The sequence below is a fragment of the Dama dama genome, chromosome 16 (genome assembly GCF_033118175.1).
Source record: "Dama dama isolate Ldn47 chromosome 16, ASM3311817v1, whole genome shotgun sequence".
Lineage (NCBI taxonomy): Eukaryota > Metazoa > Chordata > Mammalia > Artiodactyla > Cervidae > Dama > Dama dama.
This window is the reverse complement of record NC_083696.1, coordinates 8,289,300-8,311,942: the sequence shown is the minus strand read 5'-3', so window position 1 is coordinate 8,311,942 and position 22,643 is coordinate 8,289,300. Positions and strand designations below refer to the sequence as shown.

At 49.3% G+C, this 22,643-nt stretch overlaps 1 protein-coding gene across 11 annotated transcripts in view; it reads right to left on the bottom strand.

The window, feature by feature from the left end:
- Positions 1 to 524: 524 nt before the first annotated feature.
- Positions 525 to 22,643, bottom strand: part of TNC (tenascin C) — a 100,955-nt gene continuing 78,836 nt past the window's right edge. For all 11 annotated transcript variants that reach the window (XM_061163315.1, XM_061163314.1, XM_061163317.1 and 8 more), the window contains 9 exons: positions 20,721 to 20,840; positions 18,443 to 18,586; positions 17,310 to 17,440; positions 13,622 to 13,754; positions 11,830 to 11,981; positions 10,730 to 10,826; positions 9,704 to 9,865; positions 5,320 to 5,483; positions 525 to 1,245 (listed from right to left, as the gene is read on the bottom strand). In XM_061163315.1, coding sequence (XP_061019298.1) covers positions 1,135 to 1,245; positions 5,320 to 5,483; positions 9,704 to 9,865; positions 10,730 to 10,826; positions 11,830 to 11,981; positions 13,622 to 13,754; positions 17,310 to 17,440; positions 18,443 to 18,586; positions 20,721 to 20,840 — 1,214 coding nt within the window. In that variant the 3' untranslated portion in view covers positions 525 to 1,134. The remainder of the gene's footprint in view (positions 1,246 to 5,319; positions 5,484 to 9,703; positions 9,866 to 10,729; positions 10,827 to 11,829; positions 11,982 to 13,621; positions 13,755 to 17,309; positions 17,441 to 18,442; positions 18,587 to 20,720; positions 20,841 to 22,643) is intronic.

Here is a 22,643-nt window from a genome sequence, read left to right as displayed (position 1 = left end):
TCTGGGGACTTTCACCCTTGCTCGGTCACAGTTGTCAGCTAATCTGTGGCATTTAGGAGATTACTTTAGAAGACGGGTGTAAAGGTATCTTTTAAAATAATAAACTGCTAGTTTTGGAAATGTTGAGCAGGAAGCTGAATCTTCTTTTTTTTTTTTTTTTAGATATTAATTTGTTTGGCTGCTCCAGGTCTTTGTTGCAGCTCGTGGGAACTTTAATTGAGGCCTGGGGGTTCTGGTTCCTTGTGCAGGGACTGAACCCAGGCTCCTTGCACCGGGAGTGTGCAGTCTTAGCCACAGGACCACCAGGGAAGTCCCTGAATCTTAAGTTACAAGCACTTTCCAAACTTGTTCAAATTCAAAAATATTTCCCCCTCCCCCAGCCCCGCAGTCTCCCTTTCCTTCTTCCCCTCCCTCTTGGCCACCACCCCTCCTTACCTCTCCCTTCCCTCCTCTCCCACTTTGTTCAGATACTTTGTCTTTGGTGGAATTCAGGCTTGACAAAAAAAAGAAAGGAAAACCAATAGTCAAATTTAAAAGTACTTGTGCTTTTATTAAAAAAAAAAAATACAATCAGGTACTGTCCAGATGTGTTTTGGAAAAGGAGATCTCTTTAAAAATCCTTAGTTTACATCATCATCATTATTATTATATTAATAATATTAATTGTATCCTTAAAATTGAAACAGCATTGCTTTTCTGAACGTAAAAAAAGGGACGGCTTCAAGACACACATTGAATCACTGCTAACAAAAATAATGATAATTAATTATACAGCTTTGTGTGAAATACAGCTGGTTCTAAGACAAACTACCCACTGTACAGCCTGCCCCGCTCCCATCCCCAGAGCCACCCAAGAGAAGGAAAATCACTGTGATGCTGTCGCTGGAAGACTTTTGCTGAATCAAACAACAGAATGGAAACCTGCTGGACACTGTGGTCTTTGGTGTGAAGGAAGTCATCGCGGAGTGGCTGAGGCCAGCGCTGCCGCTGCAGGCCCCGACGGTCCATGGTCAACTTTAGCTCCTGCCAGACGCCCAGGTGTGGCTTAATGGTCGGACTGCTCGCATCGATGCTTTGGTAAGATTATCTTCGATCTCTGGGCCCTACTCCTCTCCCCCAGGTGTCCGCGGAAACTTACGCCCTTTTGCGCCTGCCTTCGAGGTTTCGGAAGTTGCTGGGTCTCAGCTTCATCTCAGCAAACTGGATTGAATGCTCGTGGCCCTTCCAGTGGAACCAGTTAACACCCTGTGAAGGAGAGAAGACCTTCAGATTGGTTTCCATCAGGCAAGGTATTCACTGACCATTGCTATTTAGTTAGGGGGACAAAATGAGCCCTGTTTCAAACATATGGATCCCAAGGGGGAAGGGGAGGATGAACTGGGAGACTGGGATTGTCATATATACACTATTGACAACTATGTATAAAGTAGGTAACTATCTGGTTAATAGTGGGTTCTATTAACTAGAACCTACTGTATAGCACAGGGGCCTCTTCTCAATGCTCTGTGATGATGTAAATGGGAAGGAAATCCAAAAATGAGTGGATGTAGATGGACGTGGGGCTTTTCTGGTGACTCAGCAGTGAAGAATCCGCTTGCCAATGCAGGAGATGTGGGTTTGATCCCTGGGTCAGGAAGATCCTCTGGAGAAGGATATGGCAACCCACTCCAGAATTCTTGCCTGGGAAATCCCATGGACAGAGGAGCCTGACTGGCTATAGTCAGGCTGTGTATATATATATATTCTTCCCAGGCAAGAATTCTGAAGTGGGTTGCCATATCCTTCTCCAGGGGATATATACACACACACATGTAGCTGATTCACTTTGTTGCATAGTAGAAACTAATACAACATTCTAAAACAACTATACTCCAATAAAAATTAATTTAAAGGAAAAAGATGAGCTTTGTTCCAGCTCGACCATTTGGAAGCTCACGTCTGTATCCTGCTGATCTGTTTATTGATTTGTATGATGAAAACTTTCAAAAGATCTGGATGAATCAATTTTTTTTTTTTTTAACTTTAGGCAGAATTCACCTGAGTTTGCATTGAACTTTGATCTGCCATCTTGAGATAAAGTAGTGGCTGATGAAACTGGCCATCATTAGGATTACGTGCTGTAGGAATTCAGGTCATGATCAAAGCTTATGGAATTGAGTAGCTATAGGTGGCGGGTGGGGGGGTGGAGTCTATACTTCACAGGATTCCTACGGCATGTTTTATTAATAGGGGTTGGTATGGTACAGCTCAAAGAACATAGGTGGACACAAGTTTTGCAACCTGACACATAAAATTGAATCTTTGTGTTCTTACTTGAGAGATATATGTCTTGAACAAGTTATCAAAAGGTTCTGGGCCTCGGTTTTACTATTTTTCTTCTTTAGGGCTAATAATGCTAACCTTGGAAGGATGCTGTGAAGATTAAATGAGTCTGTAAAGGAGCTGCCACCGTGCTGGGCCCATCATAGGTGCTCAGTAAATATTACTCCCCTATCTCAAGTATGGAGGCATAGCCTCAGAACTCTGGCCAAAGATTTTCCTCAAGAAAAGCCTGTATTTATTTCAGGGCCGCCTGGTTTGGCTCTTCAGCAAAGTCGACAGGTGGTCGACTCCGCCTGTTGAGTCCCACAGACCCCTGTCCTCCTTGGGTGGGGGTCAGCGTCAGGGAGTCCTCCTGTGGGGTCTCTCCTACCCCCACCCCGCTCCGCACACTGGTTCCGTAGGGCTCTTCAGGTTCCGTAGGGCTGGGATGGAACATGTCCACAGAGAAGAGAGCGGCTGATGAGATGGGGGAGAATATAGATGCTTTGTTTAATGCCAATTTTTGGCATTGATTTATACTGGACAGGCTCTGAACCTAACATGGGAGGGGATCTGAGAATACCCGACTCAGTTTAGGGGCAGATGTGTCTGTAATTAACTCAGCTTGGTCCTGTGCTCCCTTCCCCTGCCCTCGTCCTCTCCTCCGATTGAGGCTCAGAGCTGGAAGTGAGTCCTCCTCATGCTGCGGTGGAGATGGAAGCCAGAGAGGGAGAGTGACTTCACGGAGGCCACACAACAGCCAGAGAAGAGCCGAGCTGGGACTGCGCTCCCGCGACTGCTCTGTGGCCTTTCATGTCAGCTCCCTCTTCCAGAGTTGGACGGAACGATGGAAAAGGAAGTTTCCTTCCGGCATGTAGCTTTTATTCCCCTCCCAAAGGACTCTGTATTACATTGATGTTCGGGACCCAGGAGGTAAAGGAGTGCGGTAGTTCTCAGAGTGGACGCATTATCGAGGCCATATATAGGGCGGAGAGAACACATGTTCTGTTCAGATGTGTCCTTCAGTCTTGCCTCCTCCATAAAATAGACGCGAAAAGCCACGGCCTGGTCCCCTCACAGAGCAAAGGTGATGTACATGGGAGAGAGAAGGTGATGACGCTTTGAAAAGTGTCAGAAATTATGTCAAGATAAGGTGTACATTTAAGGTCACAACACTCATTTGCAGGTGGTTAACATAAACACATCTATCAAAATCAATAATAACAGAGCTGTCGTTGTTTAGTCACTAAGTTGTGGCCAACTCTTTTGGGTCCGCCGGGATCCTTTGTCCATGCAGCTGATAAAAACAAAACAAAAGAACCCCAAACCCAGCAACCCAACAGCTGCAAAAAAAATCCCAAGAACAAAAGTATAAGTAAGCAAGATGATGAGATGCTGCATCCTACCTAGGCCCCCCGATCGGAATCCCTCCGGTCATTTGGTGTGATTTGGACCTTTGCCTTCTTACAAAGGTATCCCAGATTGCTGGGAGAAATACCAGCAACTTCAGATACGCAGATGATTCAACTCTACTGGCAGAAAGTGAAGAATAACTAAAGAGCCTCCTGATGAGAGTGAAAGAGGAGAGTGAAAAACCTGGCTTAAAACTCAACATTAAAAGCTAAGATCATGGCATCAGGTCGCATCACTTCATGGCAAATGGAAGGGGGAACAGTGGAAACAATGGCAGATTTCATCTTTTGGGTCTCTAAAATCACTGTGGACGGTGACTGCAGCCATGAAATTAAAAGACACTTGTTCCTTGGAAGGAAAGATATGACAAATCTAGATAGTGGATTAAAAAGCAGAGACATCACTTTGCCGATAAAGGTTAAAGCTATGGTTTCTCCAGTAGTCAGGTACGGATGTCAGGGTTGGACCATAAGAAGGCTGAGTGCCAAAGATTGATACTTTTGGACTGTGGTGTTGGAGAAGACTCTTGAGAGTCCCTTGGACTGCAAGGAGATCAAACCAGTCAATCCTAAAGGAAATCAACCCTGCATCTACATTGGAAGGATTATTGCTAAAGTTGAAGCTCCAATACTCTGGCCACCTGGTGCAAAGAGCTGACTCATTGGAAAAGACTCTGATGCTGGGAAAGATTGAAGATGAAAGGAGAAGGGGATGGCAGGGAATGAGATGGTTAGCTAGCATCAGTAGCTCAGTGGACATGAACTTGAGCAAACTCCAGGGGAGAGTGGAGGACAGAGGACCCTGGCATGCTGCAGTCCAGGGAGTCACAAAGAGTCGGACATGACTTAGTGACTGACAACAACCATCCAGGTTGCAGGCTGGGTACGACTCCCTGAGACCCAGCCCAGGGGTCAGTCTGGATGGCTCTGTGTGAATACCGTTCCCTCCTGTGTGATGCAGGGACGGCTGCTGAAAAGGGACCATCATAGTTAAGTAGCTGGGCCCACTTGACTTCTGTCACTTTTCAGGCACCTGCTAGTGTAGGCAGGGCTCAGTGTGAGAAAATAGTTGAAATTGACTTTGTTCACCCATTTCCACAGAAACTGCAAAAAATCTGTTTCTATGATTGCAGAAATTGTGTCCCAGGATCCTGTATGGTGCAGGGAAATTTGGGTGGGGGGGTGGCCTGGAGGATTTGGCTCTGTCCCCACCTTTGGTCCATGACCTCATGAAAGTCACCTTTCTCTGGACCTCGGTCTTATGACTCATAAGAGGAAGGAACTTAAAATCTGTGATCTTCATTCTGAGATGTTCTTGGGGGTCTGGAGGTGCCTCTAGGCCGGGGCCTGCATCACCCCTGCTTTACCCAAGCAGCCTCCTTGTGGGGTTCAGACACAGATAATCCGAGGAAAGCTGTGCATGCTTGGCATCCCCTTGACCAGTGGTTCTCCTTGGAATCTTCATGGGTGAATACACACCGTCGCTATGGTCTTACCTGGCCCGTGGTGCTGTGGAGTTCTCCCTGCTGTGAAGACACCCGAGGTCTTGCCCCTGAGGTCCCTGCCTCCCCGTCTCAGCCCTGCTCGGGCCCTTGCTGGCACTCACCTGACTGTGGCTGTTGTCCCCGTATCTCCCCATCAGGTTGACGCGGTGGCAGTTCTTGTACCAGAAAGCCCCCTTGTAGGACAGGGCACAGTTGGTGATGGCCGAGTCTGTGTCCTTGTCGAAGGTGGAGAAGGATCTTCCGTTGTGGTAGGCCATGGAGTCACCTGGGAGAGAGAACGTACCGGCTGAGAGCTGGAGCCCCGCTGTGGAAGCACCAAGGCAGCAACCGATGCTGGGGTGGGCCGGTCTCGAACGAGAGGCCCAGGATTAGGATCCAGCACAGGCCTGGGTAGAACGTGAGTGCCACCTGGAGCCTCATTTCTGATGGAAGCAGCACAAGGTGGTAGAAAGAGGGCTGCGGGTATGTTTGGAGGGTCTTGCTCCAATCCCACCTTTTTCATACCCTAGTTGTGTCCTTGCACAAATCAAGCCACTTGTGGAACCTCAGTTTTCCCATCTGTAGAATGGAACTAGCAGAGCACATTGATTGGATTCACCCAGAGGGCTGTTGGAACAACTGATATGAAGGTGTATGCCGAACAGGTGGTATGGTGTGCAAACAGCTGTGACTGTTACTTTCATGACTGTTTTTGCATTCACTTGATGTAAAGGAGCTCAGAGAGTAAGGTGGGAAATCTGTATTTAATAATGATGTGTTTTCCCCCCAAATGCAAGTATTTAGACTTCATTATTGTTTTCATGTATTTATTTAGGCTTAGGTGCTCAGTCGTGTCTGAATCTTAAAGACCCCGTGGACTGCAGCCCACCAGGCTCCTCTGTCCACGGGATTCTCCAGGCAAGAACACTGGAGTGGGTTGCCATGCCCTCCTCCAGGGATGCATTTATTTATTACCCATTTATTCCTAGGTAGTGTTAGTGGTAGAGGACTTGACTGCCAATGCAGGAGACGTCGGAGATACAGGTTCAATCCCTGGGTCGGGAAGATCCCCTGAAGGAGGAAATGGCAACCCACTCCAGTATTCTTGCCTGGAGAATCCCATGGACAGAGGAGCCTGGCGGGCTTTAGTTGGACACGACTGAAGTGACTTAGCACACATGCACTTATTCGTTAACTCACAGTCACTCGCTCGCTCACTTACACATCTAATATTTAGCAAGCTCTAATGAGTTTAGTTTTCCACTCTGCCATGCTGCTTTTCCTGAGCTATCCTGAGCCAGTCTGCCTTAAGTCTCAGCCTACAGAGTCATACTTACAACCAAACCGTTCAGGTTTTAGATGTCACCAAATAGCTTGCATATTGTACATTTATTTTTCAAAGTGTTGATGGGACCAATTTCCCTTGATTCTTAGACAAAAAGCCTGTTTACATGTAGTGCTACATGGGAATCTAGCTTGTAATTTAATATACTGAATTTTAGGAGTGTTTAAGCACCATTTCGGTGTTCTCTCACTTCCAACCCTGGCCAATGCTGGGCAGAAAAGTTTCAAGACATCAAGGCATTCTATCCTGATATATTGTAGCAATTTATCATAGGGACTTGATAGGGATCTTCCCAACCTGGGGATTAGACCTGGGTCTCCTGCATTGCAGGCAGATTGTTTATCCATAGGGACTTGAGTGCCTTGTTAACTGATGAAGCTACCAAGAGCATGAGGCTGGAAGCTAGGAATGGTGAAACAAGATGCTCTCCTGGGGAGGGGCTGGCTGCCCTCAGTACACATAGGAGGAGGCGGTTCCAAGGGTGAGCTTCTGAAATGAAGGGGTAGATTATGGCTCATTTTCTGTTGAAAATACAGAGAGAGATGGGTGGAGGCCACATTCCTGCTGCCTGCTTGCCCAGGGTGCCTTTGCTTGCCCTGTAACAAGATCTTCCTTGCCTGAAGCCATCTCAACAAAAGAGGTATTTGTTGCTAGGTAATAAAATGTTAGAATTCCTTGACTGATGCAAGAATGAAAACAATGTTCACCCCGGATCTCTCCCTTCATTACCACCAACTTGATTTCTAAAGAGCTCTGACTCTCCTTAGGTTGAGACCTGCTTCTGGCAAATCATACCTGGAGACTTTTCCCATCATGGGCATGTTCTTTCAGGGCCCAGAGGTTGGGAATGTGCTATAGCACCCGTCTCCTCTGTTCTCATAAACGTAATGGGGAGCCACACCAAAGCAGGCAGGGCTTGGCATGGGGTGGTCACGCTCTTACACCTGATCTCCCTTGTTACCCAAACCACCTGTCAGCAGCCAGGCTGGTCCCCTGGGCGCACCTTCCTCAAGCTGTTACATCTTGGGCAAATTGCCAAACTTCTCTGAGCCTCAGTTTCCTCACCTGTATAATAGCAATATCTCCCTGGAGATATGTATATATATCATACATATATGATCTGTATATGTATCACAGATGTATCATGTATTATGTAATATATAATGCAAACGAAATGAGGCTTGCCTGGTGGCTCAAATGGTAAAGAATCTGCTTGCAATGCAGGAGACCCAGGTTTGATCCCTGGGTTGGGAAGATCCCTTGGAGAAGGAAATGGCACCCCCACCCCAATGTTCTCGCCGGGAGAATCCCATAGACAGAGGTGCCTGGCGGGCTACAGTCCATGGGGTCACAAAGAGTCGGACACGACAGAGATGAACACTTTCACTTGCACAATGCATATGAAATATCAGCAAAAAGAGGCTGCCACCTCATTTGCCTGAATGCGTATGGTTTCCTTATTGGTTTCTCTTCTAACGTGGCACCAGAAAACCACACAAAGGTCATTTCAAGTCAAAGACATCTTCGAAACCTGAACTAGGTTCTGTCCTGGTCAAAGAGTGAAGGACTGCCAGGGAGGTAGGGAGCTTCTCTGGTCATGGGGATGTGCCAGCTGAGGCTGGAGGGCCATGTGGCAGGAAGGCCTTAGAAAAGATTCATCCAGGTGGGTAATGGAGTGGACTGTCTGCTACTCAAAGTGCAGGCCGCGGACCAGCAGTGCCACCAACACTGGCATCATGAGGGCCCTTATCAGAAATGGGGCGTCTCTGCTTCACCCCAGACACACTGCGTCAGCTCACTAACGGGATCCCCAGGGGTCACATGTGTGTAATAAACAGAGAGGCTGGAGAGTACATGAGCCTTAAGGCTCCCAAGACACTGCTTGTCTCTCCATCCAAAACTGGTATCTAAACACGGAGTAGAAAAAGACAGTTTTTGAGTGACAGTAGGTAGCTACAAATACACCTTAAATGTCCTGTTTCCCAACCTACCCTAGGTTTTGGTGACCAAGTATCCACCTGCCGCTGCTGCTAAGTCACTTCAGTCCTGTCCGACTCTGTGCGACCCCACAGACGGCAGCCCACCAGGCTCCGCCGTCCCTGGGATTCTCCAGGCAAGAACACTGGAGTGGGTTGCCATTTCCTTCTCCAATGCATGCGAGTGAAAAGTGAAAGTGAAGTCGCTCCGTCGTGTCCGCCTCTTCCCGACCCCATGGACTGTATGTAGCCTACCAGGCTCCTCCATCCATGGGATTTTCCAGGCAAGAGTACCGGAGCGGGGTGCCATTGCCTTCTCCCAAGTATCTACCTAGCCCTTTTAAATTGTAGTTCTGCCAGATTAGCACCTATCAAATGTTTGTGGATAAGTGGATGGGCCGATGCAGGAAGGACTGCTGAGCGGGGGAACTAGCCGAAACCCCGAGATGTGTTCGAGGTCCCGTGGGCTCCGCGAGTGACTGCGCGTACCCGCCAGGCCGCCGTACCCACCCGCCGGGCCGCTGAACACCCCCCCGGCCGCCGTGCCCACCCGCCGGGCCGCTGAACACCCCCCCGGCCGCCGTGCCCACCCGCCGGGCCGCTGAACACCCCCCCGGCCGCCGTGCCCACCCGCCGGGCCGCTGAACAGCCCCCGGCCGCCGTGCCCACCCGCCGTGCCGCTGAACACCCCCCCGGCCGCCGTGCCCACCCGCCGGGCCGCTGAACAGCCCCCGGCCGCCGTGCCCACCCGCCGGGCCGCTGAACACCCCCCCGGCCGCCGTGCCCACCCGCCGGGCCGCTGAACACCCCCCCGGCCGCCGTGCCCACCCGCCGGGCCGCTGAACACCCCCCGGCCGCCGTGCCCACCCGCCGGGCGGCTGAACACCCCCCCGGCCGCCGTGCCCACCCGCCGGGCCGCTGAACACCCCCCCGGCCGCCGTGCCCACCCGCCGGGCCGCTGAACACCCCCCCGGCCGCCGTGCCCACCCGCCGGGCCGCTGAACACCCCCCCGGCCGCCGTGCCCACCCGCCGGGCGGCTGAACACCCCCCCGGCCGCCGTGCCCACCCGCCGGGCGGCTGAACACCCCCCCGGCCGCCGTGCCCACCCGCCGGGCCGCTGAACACCCCCCGGCCGCCGTGCCCACCCGCCGGGCCGCTGAACACCCCCCGGCCGCCGTGCCCACCTGCCGTGCCGCTGTACCCCTCCACCTTCAGCCGGTAGCGCGTCCGGGAGTCGCCCACGCTGAACCTGTCGTAGACGGCGTAGGCCGACTGCCCGTGGTCGCGCAGGTCCACCCGGAGCTCGTACTGCCCCTGGGCTGTGATTTTGCTCAAAGTGTCCAGCCCTGTGGACGACAGGCGCGGGTTACCGAAGAAGCACCGTGACCGAGGCGCCCGTTCCTCCTCCCGCGTGAGAGAGAGCAGCGGCCCCGTGTGAACTGGAGAGCTTTGCGTGAAGCAGCCTGCTGGGCTCGTCACTGCTGCCACGCCAGGTGACACGTACGCCGTGTCGTGTCTGAGCCTCAGCTAAAGTCGGGCTGGCCTCTTCGCCCTGCCAGCCTCCTAGTGTGTTATGAAAATCAAAGGAAAGGAGGTGGAGAGGGTACCTTTTGCACTCTAAGGCTCGTTACCTGTGAAAGGCAATGGGGCAGATGTTCCCAGGCTCAGATGCTGGAACGTAGGAAGCTGCCCTGTGCCAGGGGCAGGTGGTTGCTAAGTGTGAGTCACAGTGGGGGATGGGGGATGCCCCTGTAGTGCTGGCTGAGAGAATTGGAGTGCCACTCACGTCTTTATTGGCTAGGTCCCTTCGGTCAGCAGCTTAACCTCTTTGGGGCTGTTTTCTCAGGAGCAAGATGGGAACTTTGTACACTGTGGGGCTTCTGGGAGGCTTGGCACTTGTGGCTCTGAGGGACCCAGTCAGCACAGGTGAAGGGCATCAGTGGGGATAACGCTCTAAGTGGCCCAGGGGGTGACTTGAGGCTAGGCTTATTCTTAGGGTCGGGCTGTTGGCTCTCCTCTGATTAGATTTTTATTTTTAATGACCCAGAGAATTTCAAGTCTTTTCCATTGAGAATCTGATATTCTGTGTCGACCACCAGAGCTGTCGTTTCCTCCTAATCCGTCTTTCTCCCACATTTTGGCGTGGGTAGGACAGACAACAGGGAGGGCAGGAATGGGCATTTGGGGCATGAACACGCAGGCTGTATTACCAAGCCAGAACTCTTCTCTTAGGTCCCCAAATCCAGCAGTATAGGCCTTCCAGTTTCGATAGAAGTCCTCACGTCCATTTTTGCGTCTCAGGAACACCTATAAACACAAGCAGTGAATCCGGATGAGCTTAAGCCATTGAAGGAACGAGAACACATCTTTCTGAGAGGAGGAAATGCTCACTGTGGGAAAGGCACCTGGCCCCACCTCTGTCCTCACTAATCTGCCATGCAATTCGGCATACGCACATCACCTCCCTTCTCAGAGTCTCAGGGTTCTCCCCCGAGGAACAGAGATGAATAAGACCACCATCCAGCTTGAGGTGATTGTGATGTGTCCATGTAGGCCATACATGTGGGGACAGCGGGGATATGGGAACTCAGTGAACCTCCTGCTCAATGCTGCTGCCCATCTAAAACTGCTCTGAAAAAATAAAATTTAATAATTAAAATATTCATTGGAAGGACTGATGCTGAAGCTCCAATACTTTGGGCACATGATGTGAAGAGCCGACTCATTGGTAAAGACCCTGATGCTGGGAAAGATTAAAGGCAGGAGGAGAAGGGGACAACAGAAGATGAAGTGGTTGGATGGCATCACTAACTCAATGGACATGAGTTTGAGCAAGCTCTGGAAGATGGTGAAGGACAGGGAAGCCTGGCATGCTGCAGTCCATGGGGTCACAGAGTCGGACACGGCTGAGAGACTGAATAACAGCCATAATTTTAAAAAGTACTATTTAGCTCATATGGTAATGGGACTGAAATCATTCATGGAAAACTCTTAGCATGGCAGTGCCTGGTAGATGGCCAGTGGTAATCAGTAAACTTAATGGGCTCGAGGACCACGGCCATTTATACATCACAGAGATGTCTGAGGATCAAATGAGATAAATTATGAGAAAATGGGGAACTGCTTTTTATCCTCAGCTTCCTTCCCATTACTTTAAGAGAGAATTCCTGAGTGTTTCCATGTGACAGGCACTGTCTTGCAAACCCTCAGGCACATTAGGGTCAGAGGGCACGGAGGACACCTCCCCGCCTCTCCCCTGCCCCCGCCCCTCCTGTCTGAGAGGCCTGGAGCCTGTCTCCATGATACTCACGATCCATCCACCCCCGTCAGAGGTCATGTCACAGAAGACTTCCTGCTTCTGGGTCTTGTTGTTGTTCAGATAAATGGTGTAGACGCCAGAGGTCGTGTCTCCATTCAGCATTGCTTGGGAGCAGTCCCTGGGGAATCGGTACAGGACCCCAGCTGCAGGATGAGAAGGAGGAGTCATTCTCAGAGCAGGAGCTTTCAAGTCACAGGTCAAGTGCTTGTTGGCTAGACACCTAAGGATAAGCAGCTCCACCTCTCTGAGACTCTGTACTCTGGTGTGCAAGGGGGAGGATTAAAGCTATTCTGTGGGAGTGCAGTGAGGTGCAGAGGTTACGGGTAAAAGGGACCCCTTTCAGCCTTTTATACTGACGGAAGCCACCATGATATCAGTGGGAAGCACACTGATCTGCTTGAGGGCTGTGTGTCAGGTTGGCTGTGATCAATCAGGAGCATCCAGGTAGCACCCGATGAACACCTGCTGGACACCCAGGTGTTGGCCAGGATGACTGGGTCTCTAGGACCCAGGGCGTGGCTCACTGTGGCTCAGGACACTCTGGCAGGCTGCATGCATCTCAGACTTTTCAGAGGATTCTGACGCCAAAGACAAGGAAGGGTTCTAGTCCTGAACTTGCTGCTTCCTTGCCTTCGGACACTGGAGAAGTCATATAACTGCTCTGAGCCTGGGAATCTTAGAAGGCTAACATAGGAATGTCTGGGGAATTTCTATTTGTGGTAATGTGGTGAAAAAAATTCAACACTTGATAGAAATGGACAATCTTGGTACTATGCTTATTAGCAGGTAGACTTGAGAAGTGATGGTCATAGCAGCTTTTTTTTTTTTTTTTTGGTTCTGACCTCCTCAATGTATGTTACCTTCCCCTGAGGTTGCCTCATTAGGTATTTTCTTGTCTGTTTCACAGCCTGGTCTGAGAGCATCTTTAGGGCACATTCAAATTTTTGGTGCTCTTAGCACCTGGCATGAGATCTGGAAGAGAGGTGCTTTGGCATCCGCCCCTCCTTCAGTAGGTGTGTGTGGAATGACCAGAGTGAAGTGTGAAGGGCGGGAGGCAGCGCTGGGATATAGTCCATATACCCAGTTCAAGGCTCTCCAAAGCCCCCCTCCTCCCTTCCTCTTCTCCATTAATAGAACCTCTTGCACATTTGCCATCTGCGGAGAACATCCAATGGCTGGGTTTGGGTGTGGTTCCCTGCTCTTGGAACACCTGAGCCCAGACCAGACTCTAACTCATGGTATAACCCTGAGCAGGTCTTTTAGTCTCTGGGGGCCTCTGTTCCCCACCAGAAAGCTTGGCATGATAATCCTGGCCTACATGGGAGGCCTGTTTGTGATTTGAGAGGATGAGCAGGCTTTATAAATGCCCACATGCTAAAGGAGAACGCTGAGCTTATAAGGAGCCCCAACATTGGCTACCCACTGGGCTAGGAGTTCAATACAGAGATTCTCCCAAGGTCCTTATGAAGAAGGGATCACTATTAATCCCATCATATCGATAAAGAAACAGAGACTTGCAGAATGGCAGTAACTCTCCTCCATCGCACAGAGCAGGTGGCGATGGGGAGTGAACCCAGCTGTTCCCACTGCTGGCCCTCCTGCCCTCCCACCTGCCCTGTAACCTGCTACATCCACATCCCTCCGGCTTTTCACGTAATTGCAGGTAATTGATTCTTATCAAAATGTGATAGAAGCATTTAAAGTCGCAGTCAGAGGAGAAGTGGAGGGTTGGTTCAGTCTCAGAGTGTGATCTCAAGGCCCGGCTGCCCCCTGAGCGCCTTACTTGTGGTGAAGGTGGTCTTGACTGTCTTGCTCCTCAGGGTCCCATTTAGTGCCTGAATCCTGGCTGTGTAGTGGGTGGATGGACTCAGATCTGTCAGGCTGTAAGAGGTGGTGTCTGGATCCACAACGACTTCCTAAGGGCAGAAGAAAGATACAATAATAGCCTTTGGCCACATAAATCCACAGGGTATAGACGATGTATTCTTTTATTCACCCATCCATTCATTTCTTCCTTCAGCAAGAATCCACTGAGGCCCACTCTGTGCCAGGCTCCATGCTCATGTCAGGGACTTAGAATTGAGGAGGGTGCCCTGTGAGCAAAGCTCCTGGGGCCGGAAGGGTCAGAGCAAATTCAAGTCATAGGAGGAGGCAATGAGCTGTCGCAACCATACTTCACTGAGGGGAGCAGCAGAAGAGGTGGGCAGACACCAGATTATAAAAGACCTTCAGTGTCAACCTACGGACTTTGAAGTTTATCATGATAAGGAATGGAGGTTCCTGGAAAGGTCTTTGAAAAAGTGAATACCATGATCTCAGCTTAATCTGGTAGGAAGATGAATCACGTAAAGGGCAAAGGTTTAGACTTTGAGACCAGCTAGGTCAGTCGTCTCTAACGTGGCTCTTTTTCATAGTCCTCTGGGAAGCTTTAAAATAAAACCGTGCCTGGGCCCCATCCTAGAGTGACTGAATCGTAAGAGCCTGATCAGGGGCGTGATGACGGCGTGAGCTGACCCAGCAGGTCTCTCATCTAGAATGGACATATCCAGGAGAGGCAGAGCTGCACAGCTGCTGGAGGCCCATTCTAACTACGCTTGCAGTTTGTGACTCGCCACCATGCTGCTGTCCAGAGGACGGGATCAGCTGCAGTTCTGCAGGAGATCCTCGTTCTTTTCAGGTCCTCTTTTTCAAAATGTCTAGTGCCTGTGAAATCACCCTTTAGGAGATAACCCTGCTGTCAGGGATTGGAATTCAACCTGCATTCCTAGCAAACCAAACACAACGATGCTCTCTACAACCTGCAAACATAGCCGCTTGGATTTAGGCAGTAATGAGTCAGTGTGGAGGCCCCTGGAAGGTTCATTGGCATCCTCACCACCAGCAATGTGACATTCTGATATTTTCCAATGTGGGAGTGGGTGGGTGGGTGTGGGTGGATGGGTGTGGAGGGGTGAGTAGTTTCAGAGAAGCTAAGAGACCTGCACTCACTCCATAATTTGTCAGTGACGGGGTGGTCTTGCATCTGTCTCCTAACTTCCTGTCCAGGACTCTTTCCTCCTCTATCAGGCTGGTTTTCTTGAGTGAAACAGATAAAGCTGGGGATTGGACATGCAGGGAAATAGACCCAGGTGAGAGCCCATTTGATGCCAGTGACCCGGTGACTTTTGTGTAGCTCCCAGGTCTGATCCCTGTGGAAGGATAAGGTACAAAGCTGGCTTCCTTAAATTACCTGGGGATACCATTACCTATCAGCTTTCTAAGCTGCTGCACAAAGTCTCTTTCTAAGCAATTAGGGTGGATCGAAATGAGACTCAGGACTTCAGGCAAACAGGATGCCTGACCAGGAAGGGCCCTCACAGACTGGAGAGTCCAATGCACTTATTTTACAGATGTGAACACTGACACCCAGAGAAGGTGAGGAACTTGTCTCTGCTCACACAGTGAACTAGTTCACTGTTACACCGACTCCTAGAAGGGCCATGATGATATCTAGAGATGTGTTCGTTTCTGGTTAACCATAGCATATTGAACACGCCAGTTTATTTCTACTTGCTTCTGATACCCACTGAAATGAGAAGAAGAGATATAAAGTATAAACCCACAGGATGAGGGAAGTGGCAGAGGAGACGGCAACAGGCACGCGATGTCACCAGAATCTTGATCGGTGAGAAGTGTGGGATGGTGGAATGACAGCCGAGGCGACAGAACAGAGGAAGTCCCAGTGGATGGAGTCACTCAGAGACGGTTGATGAATGCTGCAGGGCCCAGCAAGCTCAGGAAAGGGATGCATGCAAAAGCAAAGATGCCTTTGAAGGCCCGTGTGGGGTGTGGTTGAACAAAGGTTTGCTTAAAACTTTGTACAATAAACAGATTCCTAGTTCTCTCCATCCCCCAGCAGTCTGGATGACTGTCCTTCCCAGCCCAGGTGAAAGGCTGAGGTTTCCTCTCTGGACAGGCTGAGCTAGAGAGGAGATTCTGGATTCAAATCTATCATGCCCAGCTGTGGGGGAGCCTCAGGTGCTGCACTGGCTAGAGGAGAACTGAAGGTTTATATGCAGTGGGAGCCCAGGCCTCTTCTCCAGCGAGGCTTCTGGCAGCCTGGTGTGAAGGAGTTTGGTGGAGGATCCTCCAAGAAGAGTGATGAGCTCGAGAGAAAGGGCTTATAGTCCTGATGCTTGAAAACCCTCCCAAGAAAATTGCTGGGTATGTGCCAAAGAATCGATGTTTTTGAACTGTGGTGTTGGAGAAGACTCTTGAGAGTCCCTTGGACTGCAAGGAGATCCAACCAGTCCATCCTAAAGGAGATCAGTCCTGAATATTCATTGGAAGGACTGATGCTGAAGTTGAAACTCCAATATTTTGGCCACTTGATGTGAAGAACTGACTCATTGGAAAAGACCCTGATGCTGGGAAAGATTGAAGGCAGGAGGAGATGGGGACAACAGAGGATGAGATGTTTGGATGGCATCACCGATGCAATGGACATGAGTTTGAGTAAGCTCCAGGGGTTGGTGATGGACAAGGAAGCCTGGCGTGCTGCAGTCCATGGGGTCACAAAGAGTCAGACATGACTGAGCGACTGAACTGAACTGACTGTGCCCAATCACTCTATAGCGAGCGCCAAAGTTGACAAGCCTTTCTGTGCACTTAGACCTCCCAATCAGCCAGTTCATTCTTAGCTCCAGTACAAAAAGGTCAACTGACATCAGGGGCAAGTCTCCAACATGAAAAATGGCCACCCAAATCAAACCAAACAGCTGCAAACCAGAAAAGAGACCTTGGAGGAAACACTCTGCAGGCAGAGGAAGAAAATACCAAGAACATATATTCTTAGAGGTAAAGAGACGATACAGGATATAGAAACAATATGCTAGAAAAAGGTCAACATGCAGAAAATAAGGAAAAGATCTTGGAAATGGAAAGGATGGTGACCAACATTAAGACATCAATAACATGTTTAGAAGGTAAAGGTTAGAAAACTTCTTTCACTTTCTAAAGTTATTTCAAGTTAAAAAGTAGAAGGAAAAAAAAATCATGGGTAGAGAATATAAGTAAAAACTGCTGTAAACAGTTGATGTCATAAGCACATGGTGATATGTATATCATTATATAATGGAATGATGCCATCTGTGAGATGTATGGCAAAGATGCAGATGTGAGATGTATTGGCCTTTACTCAATAAAACACTAACAGACAAAGAGTCCAGCTCCTAAAATGTCCTCAAGTCTTGTGAGCAGTAGTTCTTGACCTTGGCTGGCTATCAAAACTGGAGTCTGGTTAAAATGAGACCGGGAGGCTACAACTTATGATTCAGAAAGTCTGGCATGGTGTCCAGTTCCTACTGATTTCTTTCCAGCTCTCCACTCACACTAGAGTAGGAGAAACAGACTTCAGATAATTCTTCCTGACTTTGAGACTCATGTAACTGTTTCATTCAGTCATGGGGATTTGTTTATATACATCAAGATACCTTGATTGTACCATCCACGGATTCATACACCAATAGGTAACCAGTGACAGACGCCCGGGGAGGTCTCCAGGTGAGGAGGGCAGTTTCCGACTGAACCTCCGTAGCAGTGAAGTCTCTTGGAGAATTGAGGTCTGGAGAAGAGAAGACATTTAATATCAAATAAGTCAGCAGGTGTGGGCTTCCCTGGTAGCTCAGACAGTAGAGAATCCACCTGCAATGTGGGAGACCTGGGTTTGATCCCTGGGTTGGGAAGATCCCCTGGAGGAGGCCATGGCAACCCACTCCAGTATTCTTGCCTGGAGAATCCCCCATGGACAGAGGAGCCTGGCAGGCTATAGTCCATGAGGTCACAAAGAGTTGGACACAACTGAGCGACTGAACACACAACGTAGCACAAGTCATCGGGTGTAGGATAAAGTCCCTGGTTGGGTATCGCGAGGCCTGAGTTCAAGCCCTTTCCCTAACATTGACCTGTGTGACCTCGGGTGAAACCTTCCCCACCTGTAAATGACGAGGTTGAGCCATGTGACCTCTAAAGACACACGTTCTCTGTTTCAGCTCATCCTAAGGGCCATGTTTTTCTGAGCCCAGTAGGATCGCAACTGGCTTTAGTTGAATTGGGGGAGAAAGACACAGCCATGAACGTAATCAGAATGCCTCCCTTTGTTTCTAAAGAGGACAGATGAATGCTGGTATTGGCCCTCACCCCTACTCAGCGGACACTGCTTCCATTCCCTTGCCCGTCACAGTCTGAAAAAAAGATCTCAACGTATATGAAAAGCCCAGCGGACATCTAGGAAAATTTGCCTTTAAAATCTTTCTGTTAAAAATATTTCCCTGCCTAGAACATGGATCATTAACTACTGGGTTTAGGGCCAGTGGGGACTGGTTTTCCACTTAAAAAGCCCTCCTCTTAAAATCATTTCCTAGTCTGTGGGGAGAGCAGGGTCATTTCAGTTCAAAAGGAAATGGTGTGTTTCTTAAGGTCTTGATTGAGGGGGCACTGGTGGATTGAGTTGCTGCTGATGTCATCACATTGCAGGGAGCTGACTTGAGAAATAAGAGATGGAGAGGGATACTGTTAAAGATAGAGGCAGCGGGTGGGCTTGTTCCAGCTCTCGGTGTATTTGTACCTGTGGTGAACTTGGTGGTGATGGTTGAGCTCTTCTGGGGCCCTTTCTCTGCAAAGATCCTCAGCGTGTATTCCGTGGCAGGCTCGAGATTGGTCAGTGCATACTCCACCGTGTTCCCGGACACCGTGCGGGTAATTTCTGGCACTATACAGGAAATATACACACCACGGCAGTTACCCCTCCCTGTCTGGGCCATCAGTGGGCTTGGCCAACAGTGCATACACCTCCTAACCCAGAAGCTTTCAGCGGTCCTGCAGAAAAGCACGTTTGATTTCTGAGATGACTCACACTCCTTTCTTTCTCTTGAGCACTCGCTTCATATACAGAGGATTTATCCTATGGTGACTGGATTTTTCCAGGCACCAAATCAGAAAGAAGAGGAACTAGGGGTCAGAAGACTTTGCACGTGGTACCCTTGGGACAGTGTTGCACAGGATCCAGCTAGAGGAGAGTTGCAGGTAACATCCCCATGCCTCAGGCTACCCAGATTTAATTTGTCCCATTGCTTGCTCTCCCATTTTTTCCCACTTACTCTCTTGTCCTTTTATAACTTGCCAGATGTTATATCTTTAGGCTGGGGAACCAGAAAAATCAGGTGGCATAGACAGACCAAAGCCCGATTACTGGCTCTCAGTCCCATTGGGTCAGGACCAAGGGTGGATCCCAAGCCATGGCATCCAGGTGTCACCTTCCTCGTCACAGGTGACCAGCTGGCCTGGCTGCCCAAGGCCTAAGAGGTTTCCCAGGGTATGGGATTCAGGAGGCTAAAACTGGGAAAGTTTGGGGCAAACTGGGATGAGATGCTCACCCTCCTTGTCATCCATGATCCCCCTCCACACACATACACACACACACACACACACACACACACACACACATACATTATTCTGGATGAGTTCATGTCTATGCTTGCATCCACAGTTTCCATGATTCCCATGAACTAGACTCTGGTTTATTTTAGGTGAGACAACATCATCTTCCCAGACTTGCAAGAGTTTGCTCACAGGGAATATTTAAAAATAAAAAAGTAGAAAAAAAGAAACCCAAGAATTCCTTTAGCCCCACCCCACCTTCCCTCCATCCTCACAAGGAACTTTCTCTCATAAGAGGTTGCCAGGGCTCAGTTAAGATTTTCAGAGACCCCCGCACAACTTATGGTCTGCTCTCATGTTACTGAAAGCAGAACAATACTGAACCAGCAGATATGAAACTCACATATACTGTGAGATTAAAATAACATATTTTTTCCTAATCTGGTTCATGAAAAATAGGGATTTGTTCATTGAAAAAGGAATCTCTCTTTCTTTTCTCTCTTATTTGTATTTAATTTTACGTGCTAGTGGCCATAATTCACTGGTGCCCCCAAACAAGTTATCAATATTGAATCTGCCTGCTGAGTAAATGAGCACGGATGGTTGCAAAGACAGGAGAGATCATTTCTTATTTCTTAATCAGATCAGCTCTAACTGGCCCCGTCTGCGGCATCCGGGAAATGCAGTCTCCCCAAAGCTGCCTGAAGTAGCCTATTTAAGATTTTAGATTGTGGACTCCTTTGTAAGAAAGAGCTGAGAGCTGTGTCTGTAGAGCGTGGCTCACTGTGACGGCAGAGACCAGCAGGAGAGGGGGAACAGCCTGGAGACGCGCCCTCTGCTTTTCTTTAAATGGCCTGTTGGCCTCCTTGATATAATCGTGGTGTTGATGCTCTTCCGTTTGACCACAGAAGGAAGATACAGGTTGGGCCCCTCTCACCACCACTTTCACAGCCCCCTTCACACCCATCCACTCACCGGCCCCTGTCCCAGCCCACGAGTCTGTTCTCAGGTAACAACTGAGAACCACAAGGACATTGCTGGACTCACCAACCTACCCTTGCATCTTTGTACATCAACCCTGAAGGAAATCAACACTGAATACTCATTGAAAGGACTGATGCTGAAGCTGACGCTCCTGTACTTTGGCCACCTGATGCAAAGAGATGACTCCCTGGAAAAGAGCCTGATGCTGGGAAAGACTGAAGGTGGGAGGAGAACGGGATGACAGAAGATGAGATGGTTGGATGGCATCACGGACTCAATGGACATGAGTTTGAACAAACTCCAGGAGATGATGAAGGACAGGGAAGCCTGGTGTGTGCAGTCCATGGGGTCACAAAGAGTTGGCCATGACTGAGTGACTGAACAACAAAAGCAACTAAAAGTGGCACAAAGAAAGGAGAACAGGAAGTTTAGAGCTGGACAGACACTCCTCCGAAAGGGGAGGGTCTTGGACATGACCTTACCTCTCTCGCCTGTGTAGGAGATGACATAATTATCCACAGGGGCGATGGCTGGCTGCCACATAGCCAAGGCTTCTGAATCAGTGATGTTGGCCATCACCAAGCTAGATGGGCCATCCAGAGCTGCAAGGAAAGATAGTGATGTGTTGGAGAGATAGTCAGCCACGGGGTCAGCCATCAGACCATAGCTACTCGGCTGTCTGCCCTGCTCCTGGACTCCTGGTGAGGGACACAGTGTCAGAAGCATGGAAGAGTTCTGACCTTGCAGCCAGGATGACCTGAGTCTGAGACATGACTCCTTCCCTTGCTGTCTGGGTCATCTTGGCTCTCTGTTTCTCATCTGTAAAATGGGTACAGAAACTGCTTGGCTTTGTCTTCAGTGATACTTTGGTTTTCGCATGGTATTATAGGTGGAAAGGTGCTCTGTGAGCTGCAAAGAGCTGAACCCATGACAAGGATTTACATTTATAGTTCATGTTACTTTCTCCAGCGAAAGGACTTACAAAAACAGGACAGGTACAGAGTGAAGGCTGCCTGTGACGTCTTTGGTTTTGAGTAATAGCTCTGGTTCGGTGGGCTATGGAGAACACAGAGGCAGGCTCCGGGGACCGGTGGTCCCAAGCTGTACCTTGGATTCCCTGTTGTGGGTCTGTGTGCCTTTGGGACATTTTCCTTCTCCACACCTCGCTCCGTTGTCGCGGGGTGGCTGCTCTAAGGATGAACTAGACAATGTGTGTGGAATGTGCTCGGGGCAGCACTCAATAACTGCAGTTGGTCTTAACATGACTATTAAAGTTATTTGGAGTCTTCAGAGTGATTCCTAAATGACTTGTGCTGAGAAGGGGTGGAGAGTCACAGTTCTTGGCCCTTTGAACTGACCACTGCTGCAACCCAGCACCCCCTTCTTAGAAACCAACCTACATGTGACTGGTTTCCGATTTCGTGCACATTTATGACTCAGTTACGCCGGGACCGCAGCCCTGGGAAGATGGAGGGCAGCCATCGTCAGCTGACTTCACAGCTGAGATGCCTGAGCCCCAGGAGACAAAACGACTGGCCTGAGGGTCTTAGGAAGTGGCAGAGTAACTTGGGAGCACCCACCCCGTCCACCCGGAGGTCCTTCCTGTCTCATCTTACATGGACAGAATCTCCTTTAACAATGAGGACAATGGGGCCTCCAGAGGAAAAAGATCCAGGCTTTGCAATCAGTTGCCATGGAGAAGCCACAAATGAAAGATTTCTAGGCGGGGGATGAGGATCTGTGTGGCAGGGTGGGCAGGACTCTGGGTTCAGACGGGAGGTTTTAATTGCATATTAGCAACCCTTTTAGACTATTAGGATATTTTTTAAATTTCCTGTGAGGCCCATTCTTCAGATCCCTTAATGGATTAGGCTGGATAATTGCTCATATATCAAAGGATAAATTGTTTAGAGACATGGGAGCCTGAAGAGAAATTTTCCACTTCATTCTCCTTCAATGCAATTCATTATTTTTTCCCTCCTTACAATGTGCTGTACAAATCAGGTTTTAATAGGAAAATCATCCTTTATCGAAGAGGAACGCACAGTTTGGAGGCAGACTGACCTAAGTTGAAGTTTGCTTCCAGCATTTACTAGTTATGTGGACTTGGCCAAGGCATGTAATTGCCCTGACCCCAGTTTTTTCCTCTGTAAAATGGGAAGGATATTAGCTGTGAGAAGGATGTTAGCTATATTAGTTTACATGGGAATGGTTGAGTAACAGCCTTGAAATATTGTAGCTGCCAAATGGAGACTTGTGACTTTATAGCTATCACCATTCACGTGTCTGTGCGAAGCATCTGCTTGGAAGGGTCCTTGTGGTCCCTGCACTACTGAGGAAAGGAAGGAGGTGAATTAATGCGTGCAATGACCCATATTTACAGATGCTTTACATACACAGTTTTC